Source organism: Eumetopias jubatus, unplaced genomic scaffold (genome assembly GCF_037043125.1).
Source record: "Eumetopias jubatus isolate StellerSeaLion01/CBP00866 unplaced genomic scaffold, mEumJub1_p1.0 scaffold_8, whole genome shotgun sequence".
Classification (NCBI taxonomy): Eukaryota; Metazoa; Chordata; class Mammalia; order Carnivora; family Otariidae; genus Eumetopias; species Eumetopias jubatus.
This window is the reverse complement of record NW_028274814.1, coordinates 132630307-132653002: the sequence shown is the minus strand read 5'-3', so window position 1 is coordinate 132653002 and position 22696 is coordinate 132630307. Positions and strand designations below refer to the sequence as shown.

At 39.3% G+C, this 22696-nt stretch overlaps 2 protein-coding genes across 3 annotated transcripts in view; one reads left to right on the top strand and one right to left on the bottom strand.

The window, feature by feature from the left end:
* Positions 1–20723, top strand: part of DMC1 (DNA meiotic recombinase 1) — a 36461-nt gene extending 15738 nt beyond the window's left edge. For both annotated transcript variants that reach the window (XM_028115600.1, XM_028115599.1), the window contains 5 exons: positions 290–363; positions 490–604; positions 963–1023; positions 13692–13808; positions 20654–20723. In XM_028115600.1, coding sequence (XP_027971401.1) covers positions 290–363; positions 490–604; positions 963–1023; positions 13692–13808; positions 20654–20723 — 437 coding nt within the window. The remainder of the gene's footprint in view (positions 1–289; positions 364–489; positions 605–962; positions 1024–13691; positions 13809–20653) is intronic.
* On the bottom strand, positions 13105–13288 carry LOC114218457 (large ribosomal subunit protein eL39-like). The gene has a single exon (XM_088025678.1). The coding sequence runs from the start codon at positions 13258–13260 to the stop codon at positions 13105–13107; it is 156 nt and encodes a 51-aa protein (XP_087881804.1). The 5' UTR covers positions 13261–13288.
* Positions 20724–22696: the final 1973 nt, after the last annotated feature.

The window sequence follows — 22696 nt, the reverse complement described above, 5'->3', positions numbered from 1 at the left end:
TTTATTTAGTCAGTCCACAGATTTTATCATCTGGCAAGCCCTGAGATACTAAAATGCCCTCAAATGATTTCTTGTTCTTGTCTTTGAAATGGAGAGTAACATTCTTTTTGGATAATGTAGCATTTGGCATGCATGCTAAGGCAGAATGTGAAATCATATTTAATAAAGCCATGAACAATTAAGAAAATTCTTTTAGGACTCTCTTTTCCTTGACTCCAAGAACATAAATGATCTTAGCCTCTGCTTCTTCTAGCTGTTATAACATTTTTCTCACTGCATTTCCCACCAGGTGAACATCAGATGGAGCTACTTGATTATGTAGCAGCCAAGTTCCATGAAGAGGCTGGCATCTTCAAGCTATTGGTACAAGCTTTTAAATACCACTCCCTCACAGAGCTATTTAGCATATTATTTTTCTTCTATTGATTCCAATCCAAATTAACTTCTTCTTTCCATTTCCATATTTATTTTTACATTAATCCTGTGCAGATCATTGATTCAATAATGGCACTTTTTCGAGTGGATTTCAGCGGTCGTGGGGAGTTGGCTGAACGGCAGCAAAAATTGGCCCAGATGTTGTCACGACTCCAAAAAATCTCAGAAGGTAGATTTTTAAAATAAGTGGTGCTATCGGAATAGCATCTGTGACTGTTGAGTAGGCTTTGCAGAGAAGCTCAGAATAATGTCAGGAGGCAATACATGTTTAAAAATAAAATTACCTTCATGGGAATGCAGTTCTTTTTTTTTTAAACCAAAATACTGATTCTAATACGATAAGTACCTAAATAGTAATAACAATAATAACTTTAAATAAATTAATTCATGTTATCAATGAAAAAATTGGAATGTAATATTGTTTATAAAATCAATTCATAGCACAGTATTCCTAAACTCTGAAATCGAAGCAGTGAACTTTTTATATTGCTATTCCCTTAGTTTCTTAATTTTATTTCTTGATGCAGAATATAACGTGGCTGTGTTTGTGACCAATCAAATGACTGCTGATCCAGGAGCAACTATGACGTAAGCCCCAATATTCTGCTTTTGTATTTCACAAAGGTTAATATCAAAAGGGTTAGAGTGAAGAATAGAAAATAATTCCAAAATGATCAGTCCCAATGTGGGCACAAATATATCACAAATCACTGTATTACACAGTGAATATTACTTCATAATTGCAAATATCACTTGTTATCCAGAGTCTATTTTTCTCTAGTTCTTTATAGAATAAAGCAAGAGTTCAACCATTTTTAGAGATGCTTTGGGCTCCTCTTTTGTCTAGGGCTAAAAAGATACTGGAGGGCAAAAAGAAAAAGATAAAAATTTATATTCCATATACATGAATGGCTTCTATTCAGTATGATAAACTATCAGCCTAAAAACAAAAAAAGGAGGCTCTGTGCAGGGTATACAAGAGATACATTTATAAGAGGTCCTATGAGAGAAGTCTCCTGTTAGAAGAAACAGAATTTCAGTTCTCACTTAGGCATGTGCAGAATCTGTTGAGGTGTTTGTGCACATCACATACTTATTGATGGCTCTGCTTGACAGATGGCAGTGAACAGAAAGGCAAGGAGAGCTAAATAAAGTGGGATGATGAAAACAGAAAATTCAAAGAAAGATTAGTTGCCACCATCAAACATTTTGAGCATTATGTATCTGAATAAGCAATCAAAAGAACCCTGAATTCATGATTTCAATCTTTCCAACAAGTTTTTATTTAGAAAATTGTTTAACCAGAGAAAAGTTGCAAGATTAGTACAACGAATATACATATATCATTCAGCTAAGTTTTTCTATTGTAAACATTTGCCACATTTTTTCCCTCTCATGTTTTGTGTGTCCATGTGTGTGCATGTGTGTAAGTTCTCTTTCTCCGTACGTACACACACATACTCAAATATATATATGTGTATTTTTTGTGAACCATTTGAGAGGTTTTCCACCTGAACCGTTGAGGATTATTTACGGACATTATGACACTTCCTCTCTTAATAATTGAGCATATTTGTTGTAAGAACCAGAACATTCTCCTACACAACCACAGTATAACTATCACTGTCAAGAAATTTAACGCTGGCATACTAGTGTTACCTAATATACATTTATATTCCAGCACCTCCAATTGTCTCAGAAATGTCTGTTATAGTTGCCGGGGTTTTTTAATTTTGTTTTTGATTCAGGACTAATTGAGTATCAAACACGGAGCTGGTTGTCTTGCCCCTTAAGTCTCCTTTAATCAGAACGGCTCTTCAGCGTTTGTTAGGCTTTTATGACACTTACAGTTTTGAAGAGCACAGGCCAACTGTTTTTCAGAATGTCCCTCAATTTGGAGGGTATTTTTCCTCATTATTTAAAATGTTAAACACTTTTGGCCGGAAAATTACATAAGCAATATTATGGCCTTCTCCACAGATCATATCAGGAGGCATACGATGGCGGTTTGTTCCATTATTAGTGATGTGAAGTTTGATCATGTGATTAAGATGGTGTTCACAAGATTTCCCCATTGTAGAAGACCTTTTCACCTTTATAATGAATAAGTAATTTGTGGGGTATGTAAGAGTAATCTGAGATGCCTGGAAATATTATGTTCTGCAATAAGCTCTCACCAATTGGTTTTAGCATCCATTGAAGGTTCTTGCTTAAATCAATTATTACCCTAATGATTGCAATATAGTTTTATTTAAAACCAAGACAATACATCATTTAGTAGCAGATAAATGGATCATTGACATATGTGTTTGAAGATATTTGATATGCCAATGTAAATTTTGTAAGTTGTATTGAAACGAACATGTGTCTCTTTAGGCATTTTCTTTGTTGTTGTTTTTTTTTTTTTAGGTTTTATTTTTAAGTAATCTCTACACCCAATGTGGGGCTCGAACCCACAACCCTGAGATCAAGCGTTCCACACTCCACTGACCAAGCTAGCCAGGCACCCCTATTTTTTTATTTTTTAAAAGATTTTATTTTTAAGTAACCTCTTTACCCAGTGTGGGGCTCAAACCCACAACCCTGAGATCAAGAATCATATGCTCCCCTGGCCAAACAAGCCAGGGACCCCACTTCAGGCATTTTCTACACTAACACTAAGAGTATTGCTACATCTTCTGCAATATGTATATCTCACTTTTCAATACCCTTTTATGAGTACTTTCTACTTAATCACAGGAGATTCCAATGTGAAAAATATTAATTACATGAATGGTATTAAGCAAGTTAAAAAGACTGAGGAGGGGGAAAAATCATTTATTCAGCCAATAAATACTTTTTAAAAATCTACGTATCAAGATTCTGGGAATTCACTAGTGCACAAAAGAGACTATGTGCCTTGCCTACCTAAAGAAGAAAATAAATGATGTCCGTTTAACTCAGAATTGTGAAGACTTGGTAGGTCAGACATTGTAGTCCTTGAGTAGTTAAGGCAATCTTCTCCGTTTTATAGGGTGTCTTTCATACACAGGACATAAAGTACTTCACAAAGAGAATAATTTTAAACTGAAGAGAAATGGAAGATTTTCAGGGCTCACTTTAAAAAGAGAAAATGACTCATTGGCTCAGAGGGAGGAAGTGGGTTGCATTCAAATAAAACAGTACAAGTTAAAGAGCAATGTTCTTTCTTCAGGTGTGGGGAGGGAACACTGCAGAGACCAAAACTGTCTATCTGGGGTTAGAAGGCAAAGGAAATCTGTGGAAATTAGGTCAGATAGGGGTTCTTTTTCTTATATTTGTAGAAAATTTAAAAAAGAGTAAAACCATTTTGAATTGACTCCAATAAAACAACGAAAGGAGACATAGAGAGATGATGGAAAGAAACAATTGTAGGAGCTGGAGAGGGGAGATTTATAGTGAAGTGAGCTGAGAACCAGACAAGATAGCAAAGGCTAGGACTTTTCTTGGGTGACTCTGCTTTGAAACTTCATCTCCACCAAGCCAAATTGTGAGGAATCAAGGTTCACTATAATTATAATTAGTATATTCTAAAGTATATTAAATTATAACAATATAAATTAAATGTATGTCTTTATATAAAGCACATAGATTACCACAACTAAATGAAAAAGAAATAAAAAACAGTACAGTTTTAAACTAAAGAATCTCAAATGCTATTAGAAAACCTCCCATAAAGCAAATCTTTGTTTCTCAGTGTTAGAGAACTCCAAGCTGCAGCTTGCCTGGGACCTGTCAGAGAAGTATCACTATAATTGGTATGAGTCCCCAAGTATGCTGACAATAATTGAGGCTTATATCCCATGCATTATACTTGATGGCACATCGTATTAAAAAGGAACAAAATTATAGAGGTGAGGAGCTGCTGTATGATACAGCAGGGCATTAGCTCCTAGACGAGGCTTACAGATACAGATTTTAGAACTAAAATGATCCAGTTGATGAAGGCCTGGAGATAAAAAGTGAAAAGTATCAGCCTGTGAAGCTCCACACCAGGCCAGATAATATGAGTGACAAATAAGACCATGATGTAGCCACCTATTTTGTGTATTTGTTTAGCTAAAACAAAAAGTCATCTTAGAACATTTGCAGTCTTGTAAATGTGCAGTCAGTTTGTTCTCTAAGGGTGTCACCCACTTATCCAACATCATTTGCGTAAGTTAAGAAGCAATATAGTTAAAGAAAAAACATTAAGTCAAGTTCACTAGCGTGGTGACCTTGAGTAAGTCATTTAAACTGTTTGAACTTCAGGGGCACCTGGCTGGCTCAGTCAGAAGAGCACGTGACTCTTGATCTTGGGGGTTGTGAGTTCGAGCCCCACTTAAATAAAAGAAAAACTTTAAAAATGAATAAGTAAAAATAAACTATATGAACTCCATTAAGAGACTAAGAGGTCTTATATTTATTGATTGCTTACCATGTGCGAGGTGCTTTTATGCTTTATCTGTATAATTCGCTCATCACCCCAACTCAGCCTCCTTGGGCCTCCCTGTTCTTCCTATGAAGCCAGTCTCAGAATGTTGCTACACTCTATGCCCCTCCCCCAAACCCCAGAATTTTTCTGCATATTTTATGAGAAAATGGCAGGGTGGGAGATTACTTAACAAAACTTCTTAAACATACCCCTTATTATTTTTTTACTTTTTTTTTTTTTTTAAGTAGGCTCCATGCCCAATGTGGAGCCCAACACAGGGCTTGAACTCTCAGGGCTTGAACTCATGACCCTGAGATCAAGATCAAGAGTCAGACACTTAACTGACTGAGCCACCCAGGTGTCCCTAAACATAGCCCTTTTCAAAAACCATCTCTTCTTGGGGCGCCTGGCTGGCTCAGTTGATAGAGCATGCAACTCTTGGTCTCAGGGTTGTAAGTTCAAGCCCTACATTGGGTGTAGAGATTACTTAAAAATAAAATATTTAAAAAAAGTCTCTTCTTTCCCCCAAATTTTCTCTTTTTGCAGTACTCTTCTTTCCCTATCTTCCCCTAATCTCAAAGAATCTTCCTCATTCTTGGGCATGTTCACTCAGCCTTTCTCTCCTCAATAGACCCCTTCTCAAAAATTCCATCCAAAAGCTTACCCTGCAGCAGGTCCAAAGTACCAGGAGTTCCAGCTGTCCCTCAGGGACAATACCAATTTGCCCTTGTGCGGGCCCCTGAAGGTCCCTACGCCAACCAGTAGTTAAAGTAGATACTATTATTATTCCTAATTTGAAAAGGATGAAACAGAGGCTCAGAGTATCTACTTGCTCAATCATCCAGTTTAAAAATGGAAGCCTGGGGGTGCCTGGGTGGCTCAGTTGGTTAGGCGTCTGCCTTCCGCTTTGGCATCCGGCTCCTTGCTCTGGGGAGAGGGGGCGGGGGTCCTGCTTCTTCCTCTGCCTGCCACTCCCCTTGCTTATGCTCTCTCTTTCTCTCTCTTTCTGTCAAACAAGTAGATAGATAAAATCTTTGAAAAAAATTAAAATGAAGGGGCTCCCTCTGGCCAAGTCTGGGACATTTAACTAACTAACTAACTAACTAACTAACTAACTAAAAACAGGAGCCAGGATTTGAACCCAGGTATCTTTGATTTCAGAGTTAATGCTCTTTTAACCTCACTGTGCTACCCTCCCTACCCCACTCCTAGGAAAATATCACCTGCCCTACCATCACCATAATTTTGTACTTCATGACCCCAGCATGCTGGTTTGAAGTTGGGAGGTCAGGCTGCTCTGGGTCTTACCCTCAACGATGTAATACGCTATGTCCTGTTCAACCAGATGGGGATAAATGACACAGTCTCTCTTGGCCCCTCTTTATTCCTAATATCCACGCCTCTCTCTTCCTCCTACCCATCATACTCTCCCATCCCCTGAAAAAAGGAGGAAAGAAGAGAAGAATATATGAAAGAAGGGTAAATAAGAATAGGCTGAAGGAGGAATGTGGGTGGTTTTCTGAAGCTGTTTTACTAGGTCAGAAATATTCGTAAATTAAAGCCCTCTAAAAGGATGCGGAATGCTACATCTTCTTGTACTTTACCTCGAGCCTTGGTTATAATTGCTAGAATACTCAAGGTTCAAAGAAACTTTAAGAAAATTTCTTGGTCTACATGTCACTGAAAGAGTGGCTGTGTTAAATGAATCGTTTAATTAAATAACCATAGCTACCATTTATTGAGTATCTCTTATGTGCCAAGATTAGTGCTAAGGTAGAGCTAATGTATGTAAATGACCTGGCACAGCTCCTGGCATGTGGTAGGCTCTCAATGAGTTATTTTAATATATCTTGAGTCCTTATGATGGTCCTAAGAGGTGAGATCTTTTTGTTCCCATGTTATAGGTAAAGAAACTGAGGTTCATAAACATAAGTAACTAGCCCAAGGTAACATCGATAATACATGTTTGAGTCAGGATTGGAAAAGTAGGTAATTATAGTCACTGGGCTAATGCCTTACCTAAACTATTTCATTTTATTCTTACAAATACCCTACCAGTTAGGTACTGTTATTACTCCCCCTTTAAAATAAAGAAACAGACACTTAAAATGCTTAAGCAATTTTCCTGATGTCACATGGCTGGCTGGTGAGCCAAAACTTGAACCCGGGTCTAGGTCCAAAGCTCATACACCACACAGTACATCAGGGCCATCTATGCCTGGAGAGAGGTTGGCAAGCTGTTGAGAAACTTCGCAGGGATTTATCTATTACCTTGGTGAACTGACCAGAGTTCAGGACCCTCAGCCTTATAGGCAGAGGTTTGATTTGGTCACCTGCTGAGAACCAATCCATTTCTTAGGGGCAGATTCACATTAATCAAGCTCAAGAGACTCAATGAAAGAGCAGAGGACCAGTTTACTGACAATGAAAAATGTAACTACATTTGAGTTTCTTGACCAGTGCATTCTCTCCCTGGAAGCAGACCTTTATAGGAAATTCAAGTTTTAATCTAAAGTTATTCACTAAATATGGAATCGAAGCAAAAGGAAATATTTGGATGAGTTAAGAAGAGCATCTGCTACAGAGTAAGGACTCAATAAATCCTAGGTGTTATTATTACTAATGCCCATCTACATCAGAGGAGAGAGAAACCATGAATCCCCTAAACTTACATGAAAAGTTCATGTATATACATATGTGCATTTTTCTGAGTGAGAGTCTGTATCTTTTATTAAATTATCAAAGTGTTAGTGACCTATAAGAAAGCTTAAGAGCCATAAATTCTACAAAGAATCATGAACACCTTGATGGAGCAAGTAAAATTTGAATTGGCTTGATATTCTCCCAGAGCTAAGGTTGTTATAGTATGTGGTAATCAATTTTGATTAAGTATAACCTCTTTATGAGTCACTTTTGAGGACATTTTTCTTCCCATAATATATTTCCTATATTTTTTTTAGTACTTTTGCACATTCTATAATGTATTTCCCCATTTAGTTCATTCAAAATCATCTCCCTTTGGAGATAGCTTTTTTTTTTTTTTTGAGATAACATTCTTTTTTTTTTTAAGATTTTATTTATTTATTTTGACAGAGAGAGAGACACAGTGAGAGAGGGAACACAAACAAGGGGGAACGGGAGAGGGAGAAGCAGGCCTCCCGGGGAGCAGGGAGCCTGATGTGAGGCTCGATCCTGGGACCCTGGGATCATGACCTGAGCCGAAGGCAGATGCTTAACGACTGAGCCACCCAGGTGCCCCAAGATAACATGCTTAACATTCGGGCTCTTCACCTAGAGTAATCAGTAACAAGCAGTAGTACCTATTGTGCATAAGGTACCACATTGGTCACAGCAAACAGTAATTTGCTTAAAAAAATCATGGCTATGCATCTAAAAGCTCCACCTTCCTGCTCTTCTTTAGCTTATCAGCAATGGGGTGGGAACAGGATTACTTCAATTAGAGAGAAATTCTATCTCCTTTTACATTTGCCTTTTTGTCAGAACACCCTTCAAAATCTCCTTGAATTATAGCTTCTTTGAAGATGTGTTTCCAAATCTGTATCCAAAAGAATGTAGATCAGGGAGACCCAAATTGTCCTCTCCTCTATTCATTCGACAATATTTATACAGTGCCTTTTATATTATAGGCACTTTTCTAGGCACTGGAGTTACAAAGATGAATAAGGACTTAGAGTATAGTAGGGGAATGAGACCTATAAATTAAAAATCACATTGTGGGGTTGCTGGCTGGTTCAGTTGGTGGAGCATTGTGGCTCTTGATATCAGAGTGGTGAGTTTAAGCCCCATATTGGGTGTGGAGCCTACTTAACTAAAAAGAAAATTAGGGCGCCTGGGTGGCTTAGTTGGTTAAGCGACTGCCTTCGGCTCAGGTCATGATCCTGGAGGCCCCGGATCGAGTCCCACATCGGGCTCCCTGCTCGATGAGGAGTCTGCTTCTCCCTCTGACCCTCTTCCCTCTCGTGCTCTCTATCTCTCATTCTCTCTCTCTCAAATAAATAAATAAAATCTTAAAAAAAAAAGAAAATTACGATGCAGTGTGCTTTCAAAGAGGAATATATGGTGGTATGAGAGCACAGACAAGAAGGCTGCACTCTGTTTCAGAGAATCAGGTAAGGCTTCCAAGAAGGGATGACACTGGGTGGGTGAGTAGGAGCTAAATGAACAAACACAGTGGGAAGAGGGCTTTCGTTTACAGGGAATTGTGTGTGCAAAGGCATCAAGGTGTAAGAGGACTTGTTGGAAGAAGGAAAAAGCAAAGTTTGAGAGGGAAGAAGAAAGGATGACTACAACTGTAGAGAAGTATATAAGCAGCAAATAGAAAGAAGGGGAAATTGAGGGAGCTTTTTCCTGAGAACACATTTCTTTTTCACAAAGAAGCAAGCTTTGTCAGGGCGCCTGGGTGGTTCAGTCGGTTAAGCGTCTGCCTTTGGCTTGGGTCATGATCTCAGGGGATCTAGTCTCATGTCAGGTCAGGCTCCCTGTTCAGTGGCGAGTCTGCTTCTCCCTCTGCCTGCACCCTCTCTCTTGCAAAAATAAATAAAATCTTTATTTTTATTTTTTGTTATTTTTATTTATTTATTTGACAGAGACACGGTGAGAGAGGGAACACAAGCAGGGGGAGTGGGAGAGGGAGAAGCAGGCTTCCTGCTAAGCAGAGCCCTACGCGGGGCTCAGTCTTAGGACCCTGGGATCATGACCTGAGCCGAAGGCAGACGGCTAACGACTGAGCCACCCAGGTGCCCCAAAATAAATAAAATCTTAAAAAAAAAAAGAAGAAGCAAGCTTTGTCATCCAAGATGAAGGGACAAGAATGGAAAAGGGGGCTTAAGGAAACTAACCATGCTCATGTAGGAGAATTACTAAGCAGTACTGAGATACCATCTGTGAGAAGCAGTAACATAGCTGTTGAAAGTTCTCTCCACCCATTTAGCTTCTTGTCTCCTCTTGATAGAAATTTCTAATTGGTGTACCTTCTGTGGAAGCACCAATCTTTCTACAGTCCAATATTCTCCTTGATATTTTTATAACTTCTATATTTTACGTTCAAAAATATCTTTGAGCACCCACTGTGTAGCTCGTTGCTACACAGTTAAATACAGTGTCTGCCCTTAAGGAGCTTAGTGACGGGTAATAGATGAGAGATTGAAGGGAAATATAAAAGGTGAATAATAATGGCACTAACGGCACAATATGAAACGTACATTAGGGAGGCGTTAAGTATAGTATTTGCAAGTTCAGAGTCCTAGCCCTGTTTGATATCATCAGGGCACATCTGCATAGAACATAGGATTCTTTTAAGACCCTGAAGAACCACCAATAACATAGGATCACCTGGAAAATCCAGAGCCATTCCATTAAAAAGAGTGGTATTGAACTGTAAGCATTACATAGACAACTGAACTCTAGCTTATTCATCCAATTGAGATCACTTTATTGCTTTACCCCTTCAGCTGCCTGCAGAAAGCAATCTAGCCTTCTGACTTATTTTTTTTATTAATATTCCACTTAGTTAACATACTGTGTAATATTAGTTTCTGGTGTACAATTTAGTGGTTCAACACGTCCATACATCACCCGGTGCTCATTACAAGTGCCCTCCTTAATCCCCATCCCCCTATTTAAGCCATTCCCCACCTCTCCCCTCTGGTAACCATCAGTTTGTTCTCCCATAGTTAAGAGTCTGTTTCTTGGTTTGCCTCTCTTTTTTTCTGCTGTGATCATTTGTTTTGTTTCTTAAATTCCACGTATGAGTGAAATCATATGGTATTTGTCTTTCTCTGAGTGACTTATTTTGCTTAGCATAATACTCTCTAGCTCCATACACGTCATTGCAAATGGCACTATTAGGTATTTACCCAAAGGATACAAAATACTAATTCGAGGGGATTCATGCATCCCGATGTTTATAGCAGCATTATCAGCAATAGCCAAATTATAGAAAGAGTGCAAATGTCCATCAACTGATAAATGGATAGAGATGTAGTATATGGCCTTCTGACTTCTTAACTGCTGTCAGTCTCAACTGCCAAGCTACTACTTTCTTGATAGTGGTTCACTCCAAAACTAACTTTCTGTGTTTGTTTCAACGTTGGACCTGCTGAATCTTAACCAATCCTATCCAGCCCCAGCCAGGGATCTTCTGGTCCTAACTCCCGAGCCATTTAACCAAGCAGCAGTTTATAAGCAGACTCCTGCTGTTATCAGCAGACTCCTTTACCAGAGAGCTTCTTATCCCCACCACCCTACCATCTATTTAACCTCATGCCAGTCAGTTACATCCTTACTACACCCTGCCTCATACTTAGAGTAACCAGAATCCTGAACAGCTTCAAGGAACAAGCAGAATTTAAACTGACTTGTAACCATATTCTCCCAGAGGTGAGGTTATTAGGCTATGTCACAGTTTATTTTGATCAAGTATAACCTCTTAGTTTATTTTTTTATTAAATTTCTTTTTTTTAAGGATTTTATTTATTTATTTGACAGAGAGAGAGAGACAGCAAGAGAGAGAACACAAGCAGGGGGAGTGGGAGAGGGAGAAGCAGGCTTCCCGCGGAGCAGGGAGCCCAATGAGGGGCCCGATTCCAGGACCCTGGGATCATGACCTGAGCCAAAGGTAGACGCTTAACGACTGAGCCACCCAGGCACCCCAACCTGTTAGTTTATATTCAGTTCCTTTTATGGATGATTTCAAAGCCTAGGTTTTCTTCTGCATCAACTGGGATGATTATGTCGGGGTTTTTTCCCTTTATTCTTTTGATCTGGTATATTACACTGATGATTTTCCTTTGTTGAACCACTCTTGCATTTCTAAAATAAATCCTACTTGGTCATGATGTATAATCCTTTTAATATGCTGCCAGATTTGGTTTGCTGGTATTTTGTTGATGCTTTAAAGCACCTAGGCTTTTTTAAAGGGTTCACTATTAGGGTTATTAAGAACCCTTCACTCCTTGCCAAGTGAGTGTTAGTCCCCTAGTGAATGTATCTCTCAAGATGAGTATCAACGATATTTGTAACTACCTTGCAATCATAATATATTTTTTGAATTCAGACATAGTAAAAACTTATCTTTTCTGTATCTTCTTTTAGAAGGATAAACTTTGAGCATCAGTGATAAAGACAAAGACATTTCCAAAATTATTCTCACTGCAAATTCATAACAAGTGCGAAGTTGAAGGCTTCCAACATACAGTTAATGAACAAGAAGGAGGTTCTCAATCTGCTCTCGTTTACATCATGACCTCATAGGGATAATTGGGCATTTCTTATTCATTAGACTAAAATCGTGCTTGGCACATAGTAGACCATTTTTTAAAAGATTTATTTATTTATTTATTTGACAGCAAGAGAGACAGTGAGAGAGGGAACACAAGCAGGGGGAGAGGGAGAGGGAGAAGCAGGCTTTCCGCGGAGCAGGGAACCCGATGCGGGGCTCGATCCCAGGACCCTGGGATCATGACCTGAGCTGAAGACAGACGCTTAACGACTGAGCCACCCAGGTGCCCCAGTACGCCATTTTGAAAAAAAGATTTTATTTATTTATTTGACAGAGAGACAGTGAGAGAGGGAACACAAGCAGGGGGAGTGGGAGAGGGAGAAGCAGGCTTCCTGCTGAGCGGGGAGCTCGATGTGGGACTCGATCCTAGGACCCTGGGATCATGACCCGAGCCGAAGGCAGATGCTTAACAACTGAGCCACCAGGCGCCCCATAGTAGGCCGTTAATAAATATTTCTTTTGTTTTTTTTTTTAAGATTTTATTTATTTGAGAAGACAGAGCTCAAGCCAGGGGAGGGGCAGGCAGATACCCTGCTCAGTGGGGAGCCCGATCCCAGGACCCTGAGATCATGACCTGGGCCTAAGGCACTGAGCCACCCAGGTGCCCCCTAGCCATACTTTGCATACTTGGTTGTCAAGGGACATTTCTATCACTGCAGAAAGTTCTGACAGTGCTATGCATGATCTGACAGGTGGGGGAATTCAGTACTTCACAAATCAGAAACACAACAGCAGTAGAGCCGAAAGGTCTCACATTTATTACTGAACCAACCTACTGGTGCAGAGGCACAGTTACAGAGAAAAATCATTTCCATGATAAGACAAGTCTATGGCCAGGTAGGAAGGATGTTTACAGAATGATAGAACACATGATCTTCACGCAGCTTAATTAAATACGTGTGCCAATTAAGTGTGTCATTTCATGATGTGTGATGCCTTATAGACCCAGCTTAGTTCTTTTCCAGTGCCTCCTCTTGGAGTTGTACCTGATCTTATTACCAGTTTTCATCTGAATCCACTGGGGAATGGGATGATTCTGCTTTTGTTTCTTGGCCAGGAATCGCTTGATTCTGAAAGTCTTGTGAGAAGACATGGAGAGAAGCAGCCAGCCACGCAGAGCAGGATGGCGGCGAAAAAGAGAAAGCAATAAATATTTCTGATAAATGAATGAATGAATAAATAAATTCAGTCTTTGTATTTTGTAAAGAAGAAAAATTGCTTACTCCCAAGAATTATCCTAAGACAGTGAATAACATTTTATTTGTGATTTTTCCTTTTAAAAAAGCATTCAAAACATGAACTGTACATCATAGGACTCTCAGAAGCCTAAACAGGATGGCAAGGGGGTATAGAGCAGCTCCAATCCATACCCCACTCCATAGTTAACGAACGAGCCTCTGCCTGCTTAGAACACACACCTACCCCATCTCCTGCTGTGCTCCACACAAAAGTTGCCTTATAATTGCAGGTTTTACTGTATATAGTCCCTATGATGAAACCTGAAAAGGTGTTTTATTAATTCAGTTTTCAGGCAGACCCCAAAAAACCGATCGGGGGACACATTCTGGCTCATGCTTCGACAACAAGAATAAGCTTGAGAAAAGGAAGAGGAGAATTGAGAATTGCCAAGATTTATGACAGGTAAATATTTTCTTATTTTTAATCAGTTTCTTGGGCATATGGCATTAAATAGAATTGCCTCTCCTGAGAGGCTGTAATTATACCACTAGCAGATCCTACATGTCTGAATTTCCTTCTCAAAAGTATTCATTCCATTGGGAAGTCCCTACTATGGACTAGGTTCTAGGGATTCAGGGATTCTGTTGACAAATACACTTGGTCCCTGACCTTCCAAAGCTTACAGTGAAGCTAGATAGCAAAAGAATGATTCCAGCTGAAGTGTGGTCAGTGTAGGGAAAGTACAGAATATGGTAGAGATATATTCTTTCTTCTGCCAGGTTTGTTTGTTTGTCTGTTTTAAGTTTCAGTTTAAACATCACTTCCACAGGGAACCTGTCCCTAACCCTTCAGTCTAAGCTGTACCCTATATTATAATTTATATTCTCTCATGGTATTTTACTTGTTTAATTAATAATTATAAACAATAAATTTTTACAAGAGACCTACTACACACCAGCTGTTCTAGGTTCTGGAGATAGAGCAGTGACTAAAACAGAAAGACAAGGCCCTGCTCTCATAGAGCTTATATTCCACTGGTAATGATTTATGTAATGTATGCCATCCAGCTAGACAGCAGACACCCCAAGGACAGGGACACGATTCTCTTGCTCACTGCTGTATTCCCAGTACCTGAGACATAATAGATATATAATATTTGTGATTGACTGATTAGCCAACCCTGAGCAACAGGGCAGATTTGTAATAACTCTACCCTAGGGAGGAAAAATCAGCCAAAAAGAAATCACATGAGCTCTTAATCTGGCTTTTGCTATGATTCACAGTACTTATTATGGGCTGTCACTGAGTAAATATTAAATAATCAGTTCTCCCATCTATCTGATTGTTATTTAGACTATTTTGCTTTTAATGACCCATCCCTATAGACTATAATATACAAATGCTCTGTTTTATGGAGCTTCAGCAATCTCTAGAAATTTGCTATGACTATTCTTTGTTGAATTAAATAGTAAGATTGTTCCATCTTTTTACTAAAATTTCTTGGTCTGTATCTTAGACAGATTGCTGTGCTTAGAACTTTCCTAGGAGCGCCTGGGTGGCTCAGTTGGTTAAGCAAGCGTCTGACTCTTGGTTTCTGCTCAGGTCATGATCTCCGGGTGGGAAGATGGAGGTCCGCGTCAGGCTCCCTGCTCAGCAGGGACTCTGCTTCCCCTGTCCCTCTCCCTCTGCCCCTTTCCCCCATTCACACACACTCTCTCTCTGTCTCTCTTAAATAAATAAATACATAGATACATACATAAATAAAATACCTTCCTGAACATTTTCACTCTGAATTGCATCAGCTGATTACATGTCCATCTCCCTCACAACAGGGACTGAGTCTGATTCACAAATGTACCCAGCACCTAACATGGTACTTGGCACATAGTAGGAACTCAGTAACTGTTTGTTGAATTAACATATGAACTCCATCTACATGTTCAGTCATTTGCATATTTTATCAAATCCTCAATATTTGCAGGACCAAATAACTCCTGCAGTTCTTACCGTCTTGAGAGAATACTAGGCTTCTGCAGACTCAATAAAGAATAATTAAAGTTATCATAGAGGTTAGAAATGTCAAATTTCCATAAATTTGAATAAAAACAGCAAAACTAGATCAGAGTAAAAAATGTCAAAACTTAGTTTGCTGTGCAGCGTGTCCTCCCTTCTTTCTGGTCCCTAAAGATTTTCCACAAAGAATTTTTGACTTTAGAGAAAACTTTTTAGTTGAGAAGATGATGGTGCTAATAATGATAGCTAATACATATGGAGTGGCTGCTGCGTGCTAGGCCTTTTGCACCAAGTGCTTCATATATATATATATTTCATTGTTGATAACAACAACCCTAAGAGATGGAGGTCATTATCCCTATTTTCCATATGAGCAAACCAAGGACTCAAGCAGTTAGGTAGACATTGCCCCTCTGCAGTCTATTTTAAACACAGAAGCCATGGGGTGCCTGGGTGGCTCAATTGGTTAAGCGTCTGCCTTCGGCTCAGGTCATGATTCCAGGGTGCTGGGATCGAGCCCCGCATCGGGCTCCCTGCTTGGCGGGAAACCCGCTTCTCCTTCTCCCAGTCCCCCTGCTTGTGTTCCCTCTCTTGCTGTCTTTCTCTCTCTTTGTCAAATAAATAAATAAATAAATAAATAAATAAATAAATAAAATCTTAAAAAAACAAACCCCACAAACAAAAAACACACAGAAGCCAGAGTGATCCCTTGTAAAACTGAGTCAGATCATATCTATCTTATGCTTAAAACTCTCCAATGGCTCCCCATCTTAACTCGGAATAAAAGCTCGCGTGTCTGTAGTGGTTTACTTAGCACTACATGTATGTCCCTACCCTGTTGCCTCTGCTCTCCTCACAGCATTGCAACTTCAGTGGGCACTTCGACGTTCCATAAACGTGCCAGGCACAGTTCTACCTTAGGGGCTTTGTACTTGCCTAGAATCATCTTTCCCCATGTAGCCCTCATTCTGGTTGTCAATCTCCCCTCCTCCAATCTTTGATCAAATATTACCTTCTCCACAATACCTGTCTAGCTCTCCCTATTTAAAATTGCAACTCCTCCCAGTTTCCACACTTCTACTGTCCCTCACCCAGCTCTGTTTTTTTCTTTCCCCATGACACTTATCATCTTCTAACATATTACATAATATATTTGTTATGTTCATTATTTGTTATCTGTTTCTTCTTCTCCCCAAATATAAGTTCCACAAGGACAGGGATCTTTGTGTATTTTTTTCACTTCTAGATTTCAAGTGCCTACAACAAAGATTTAGCAGGTGCTCAATAAATACTTTCTTAGTGAATGAATGAAAGGCCTTGCCCAGATCACACAATCAATAAAAGATGGGACTGGGATTAGAATCTGTACTATCTGAATCTAGGGCCAACACTTTTAATCATTACACTATTTCTTAGTTTGTTAAAGATGCTCTATTTTGGACAGTCATAGCATCTGCTATAGCTACTCCCATGGCTTCAACTACTAACTTACACAGATGTAAGAGAAAAACATTTCTTGTTCAAAGAAAACACAAAATTCTCGAGGAATTGAGCAGAAAAAGTTATCGGAAGAATTCCCAGATATGCAAGAGTGACTACAAAAATGAACTAAGCTCTTTCCCTAGAATGTCACTATAGGGGGTGCCTGGGTGGCTCAGTTGGTTAGGTGTCTGCTTTTGGCTCAGGTCATGATCCCACTATAGTTACAGCCTCCATAAGTAATTATAGCTGGCCCCCAGTCTGCATTTTTCTCTCTTTAAAACTTTTTTTAAAAGATTTTATTTATTTATTTGACAGAGAGAGCGAGCACAAGCAGGGAGAGCAGCAGGCAGAGGGAGAGGGAGAAGCAGGGTCTCCACTGAGCAGGGAGCCCGACTCGGGGCTCAATCCCAGGACCCTAGGATCATGACCTGAGCTGAAGGCAGTTGCTTAACCGAATGAGCCACCCAGGCGCCCCGCTCTCTTTAAAACTTTTTTTTTTTAAAGATTTTATTTATTTATTTGTGAGAGAGAATGAGAAAGAGATAGAGAGCACATGAGATGGGGGAGGGTCAGAGGGAGAAGCAGACTCCCCGCTGAGCAGGGAGCCCAATGTGGGACTCGGTCCCGGGACTCCAGGATCATGACCTGAGCCGAAGGCAGTCGCTTAACCAACTGAACCACTCAGGCGCCCTCTTTAAAACTTGTAAGTGAAGAAAAACCCCATTTATTTTATTCTACTTAGCATATCTGAGATTTGTGGACATTAAAAACAAAGAACTCTACTGAATTCAAAGAAAAAACAAATTTTTAATAATTACCAAGAACTGAAAAGGCACCCAAATGGTCAAGTTTCTGAAGTAATTGTTTTTTATTCTATTTCTAGAACCAAAAAAGCAAACAAATCCCAGTTCAATTTTGCAGATACCCTCATGGTCCTCCTCTTTCTCATCTCCTTAGCTTCCTGCCATTTGTAAGTGGCCAACTGAGTATATTCCGTCAAAGCCAAAAGGTTATTTTCTGATTCGGCTCAGGCCTTCTTATCCAGCTCTAGTTTTCGTTTAGCAAGACTGGCTTTATTTATAGCCCATTTAGTATCCTCGGGGGGGGGGGGGGCGGCTACTATTTCCTAAGGGAAGTAACCTAACCCATAGTGTGCTCAGAGTATAGTGCCTAATCTCCACCCCTCTAATAAAACAAAACAAACAAACAAAATCAAAAAACAAAAACCAGCTTTGAGAGGCAATAAAGTCTGGTGGTTAAGAACATGAGCTTTGGGGGCGCCTGGTTGGCTCAGTCGGTTAAGCATTTGCCTTCTGCTCAGATCGTGGTCCCAGGGTCCTGGGATCAGGTCCCGCTGGAATCAAGTCTGGCATCGGGCTCCTGGCTCAGTGGTAAGTCTGCTTCTCCCTCTGCCTGCCGCTCCCCCTACTTGTGCTCTCTCTCTCTCTCTCTCCCTCTCTGACAAAAAAATAAAATCTTAAAAAAAAAAAAAGAACAACAACAGCATTGAGCTTTGGAGTCAAATAACTTAGTCTCTAATCTGGCATCTTCATTTACCAGCAATTGTGACCTTGGGCAAATTACTTCTCTCTGAACCTCGATCTTCTCATCTGTAAAATGGGGATAATAATACAGACCCAAGAGTTCTCATAAAGTTAAAATAAAATAATATAAAGGAGACCGACATGTAGTAATTAGTAAATACTTAATAAATAATGTTACTAAATAGTCACCATAACCTGGATATAATAACAGCACAAAATAGCAGTAGCTCTTTCTCTCATGATCAGTGATTTTCAAATTTTTATTTCTTGTTTAGCCTTTTACTTGAGTTTTAGATATTCATTTCCAACTGCTTGCAGAACTCCTCTACAGGACTATCACACAGGTACTTCAAACACAACATACCTAAACCTAACTTTATTCTTCTCTCTCTCTCTCTCTCTTTTTTTTTTTAGATCTTATTCATTTGTTTGAAAAAGAGAGAGAGCACAAGTGTGGTGGGGGAGCAGAGGGAGAGGGAGAAGCAGACTCCCCACTGAGCAGGGAGGCTGATGCAGGCTTGATCCCAGGACCCCGAGATCATGACCTGAGCCAAAGGCAGACACTTAACCAACTGAGCCACCCAGATGCCCCTGTTCTTCTCTTTCTTATCTATAACACAAGTATCTATTCCCATGTTTTTGTTTATACTATTCCCTCTGCCTAGAATGCCCCCATTTCTGCCTCAAAAGCCTCTTCAAATATTATCTATGAGGACTTTCCTAATCAACCTCACTGTATAATGTCTCCTTTTCTTTCTAAAGATTTTATTTATTTATTTGACAGCAAGAGAGACAGCGAGAGAGGGAACACAAGCAGGGGGAGTGGGAGAGGGAGAAGCAGGCTTCCCGCCGAGCAGGGAGCCCAATGCGGGGCTCGATCCCAGGACCCTGGGATCATGACCTGAGCCGAAGGCAGATGCTTAACAACTGAGTCACCCAGGCGCCCCTAATGTCTCCTTTCTTTAGCGTTCTGTAACATAGATATTGACTTTATGAAATTTAGCTTACTTTGCATATTTGTCATACGTCATACATAGTTCACCTGTTAGACTCCTTGAGAGTAGGGACTCCCATTTTTGTGAAATCTGTAGGGTTTAGTACATACTAACATATGATTTTCACAAGTTGAAAACATGACTTTCTTGCAAATGTAAAATAAACGTGCCAAAGACTTGATTCAACTCAAGTAATGAAGAAACTGATTCAAAGGATAATTTGAAAGAGATTTATGTAGTCAATCAAAGGAATGCTGAAATAAATTTGCTAATAGATGAAAAACTGGTTAATATAAGGCAATAAATTGTAACATTTGAAGTTGTTTTTTCTATTAGCGGGAAATCAATTGTTTCTCTACACAATGAAATTCATTTCCAGTGCTATAGACTGGAATCATCTGCATCACCCTCAGACAAGAATCACCTGCATTGCTATCAGTTTTCCACAAATTAACCTCTACTCCTACAGTGTTGTAGAATAAAGTAAAAGGTAAAACCTAAAAGATCATATAATCACATACAAATATAAAATGTCAAAGATTTTATTTAAGTCATTAATTAATGCAGGAACTAATAAGATTTTATAACCAGATCAAAGAAAAAATCAAATTAACACACATACGGAGCCAAATAAGGAATGCTAAAATGAATCAGAAATTGATCAAAAACAGGTCAATATCCATAGGACAAGAATCAGTTGCATTCCTCCTCATACAATTTACATTTCTATGGACAAGAATAATTTGTATTGCTCATGGTTACCTACAACTTGCAGAGTTGTCAAGTAGCTCAAAGACAACGAAAAGCAGAGTCCTCACAGAATTGGGGAACCTGGAAGGATGTGCCGGGCAACCTATTTTTCCACTGAAGGTACTTGGCAATCTTTTAGTTCACTTCAGAGCCTTTCACAATTTTGCCCTGAATTGGTCTAGTCAGCAGAAATGTGCACCCCCCTTTTGACCCAGACCCCTGAAGGCCTGCCACACTGTTGCCTAAGAGTATACTGGAAGAACACCCAGTTATTCCTTCTGCCTATTTCCAAGTTTGGGGTCATTTTTCTTGACATTCAGAACCTTAGAAGTGGAAGTTGTTCAATAAGGTTTGTGAGGGTTGGTAACCCTTGTAGGTAAATTCTATGGTCCACATTTAGCTGTAGCAACTCTGAAATGTCTCTGGAGACTCAGACTGATAGGGGTGTGATGCCTGTGACAGGAATATGGTATTTATAGAAACAGAGCTTTTTATAAACTTCTGTTCCCTTGTATTCTGTTAGCCCTGAGATGCCTGAAAATGAAGCCACCTTCGCAATAACTGCTGGAGGAATTGGGGATGCCAAAGAGTAGGTGGCGGATTGATGCAAATTGCTTCTTAGTACTTATTAGGAGCTGAAGAAGTGGAAAAGCAGTCTCAAATTTCAGAACTTGAAGTAAGAGTTTGTTTTTTTCACATGTTGTTAGAGGAAAGTCAACAAAAGGAATTTAAAATCTTATATTTATCCTAAAAGTCCCTGATGTATAATCACTATACATTGTATGTCAATTCAGGAATATATATATATATTCACACGTATACATATGTATATACGTGTGTGTATATGAATGAAGCTATTGAAAACTAATTGGGAACAGGTACCTGATCCTATCACTTTAGCTGTCCAAAGTCAGCCACTAAACAGATAGAAAATCTAAGAGCTCAGAAATGCACCATTCTCCTATCATTTCCCCTTGAACACTTACAGAGGTGGACGCACTTCCAAAAGAGGGAGCCACTTAAGGAAGCCATTTACAGGACACACAAAAAAGCTTTTTTTATTTACAACATCAAACTGTACATTCACCTCTGTAGCAATGGAAAAGAAATATTAAATTAAACTAAATTTTAAACCATTTGACTTTTTGACACGTTGAAATTACTTTTAAAAAATGTATTTCTGATACAAACATATTTTATGGGGTGATAAAGAGGAAGGTAACTAGGAAATTTGCAGTTTGGGGTAATCAATATAGCATGAGTTTTATATTTTAAGTTTGGGGTAGAGAATTCAAAATATTTTTAAAAATATATTAAAGTTAATTTACATGTAAAATTTCTGAACACTAAATTTAGAAATGTGCAAAAGAATATTGTTTTTTTCTAACTGTTAAACAAAATAAAATCTAGTTTTCAGAATGAATGTATGATAAAAGTATTTCAAAATTAAAATACTAATAATATTTATAATGACAATCTTTATAGACCTCAAAAAGATTTCATCTCTTACGTTGCATCACCTTGTATGAAAATGCAAGTATTGAAAGCACCATTTGTTACAAAAGATATTTGATTATCCATTCTCATTCACTCAGCAATGCTTAGAGCTAAAAAATATACAAGGAAAGTATGGTTCCTGCCCCCAAAGAATGGGTACACTAGTTAAGAGAAAATACTACTATTTATGAAAGAATGAAAGAGAGCAAATGATTATTTAGTTAATTTATCAGTAGTGTGGTCTTGGATTGTAGGATTCCAAAAATGGGAGAGGAAAGGTTAAGCTGTGGGACAGCATGTGCAAAGGCAGTGAAGCTGGGATTTGGAAACAGAGACCAGCCTGACAAGCAGAAATTGTTCAGTGTGGGGTACTGGGAAATAAGAGCTTTTTTTTCTTTTTACTTTTTTTATACCACAGAAGCTGCTTTCTGAAGAAGCAGAGATAAGTCATCTAGGAGCAGATTTTCTGTATTCAACAAAGTCACTTAAATGACTTCTTTTGGTATACAAATATAAATGCATACTTTTTGTCCTGGGGAAGGGAAGATTTTGTTACTTGATAAAAACTGAGCAACAGCTAAAGATTCCCTGGTATGCAGAGCACTAGAGGGCAATGGACTAATTTATATAGGAGCCCGGAGCCTTTTGGTAGGAAAGGAAATATAAGTCCCAAGATTTGAGATTCAGAAAAAATTTCTGGATTAAACTGAGTAACCCCCTCACCAATGAGAATTTACCGAGAGGTAGGCCGTAGGTTTGGAAACCAGCGCCTAATCCAAGGGCCTACAGTTCCGTGGGGAGGCTAGTTATAATACGGCATGTAGCTAAAGCCAGGAACCTCTCAGTCCAGCTACTCTATGTGTCCTGCTTTGGAGAACAGTAGCTGAGAACTGAGGACAGTGAACTAAGAAGCTGTAACCTTGGGGCCCAACTTTGGGACAGCACAGTAGATTGTGCGGTGCCCATGGAACTCTGCTAGGCCAGGGTTCAATTTGCTGGGGCTTTCCAGTCCTCCCTCTCCTCCTGACTATAGAAACAGCTCTCACTCCTTATTCTAAGAGGGACAGAA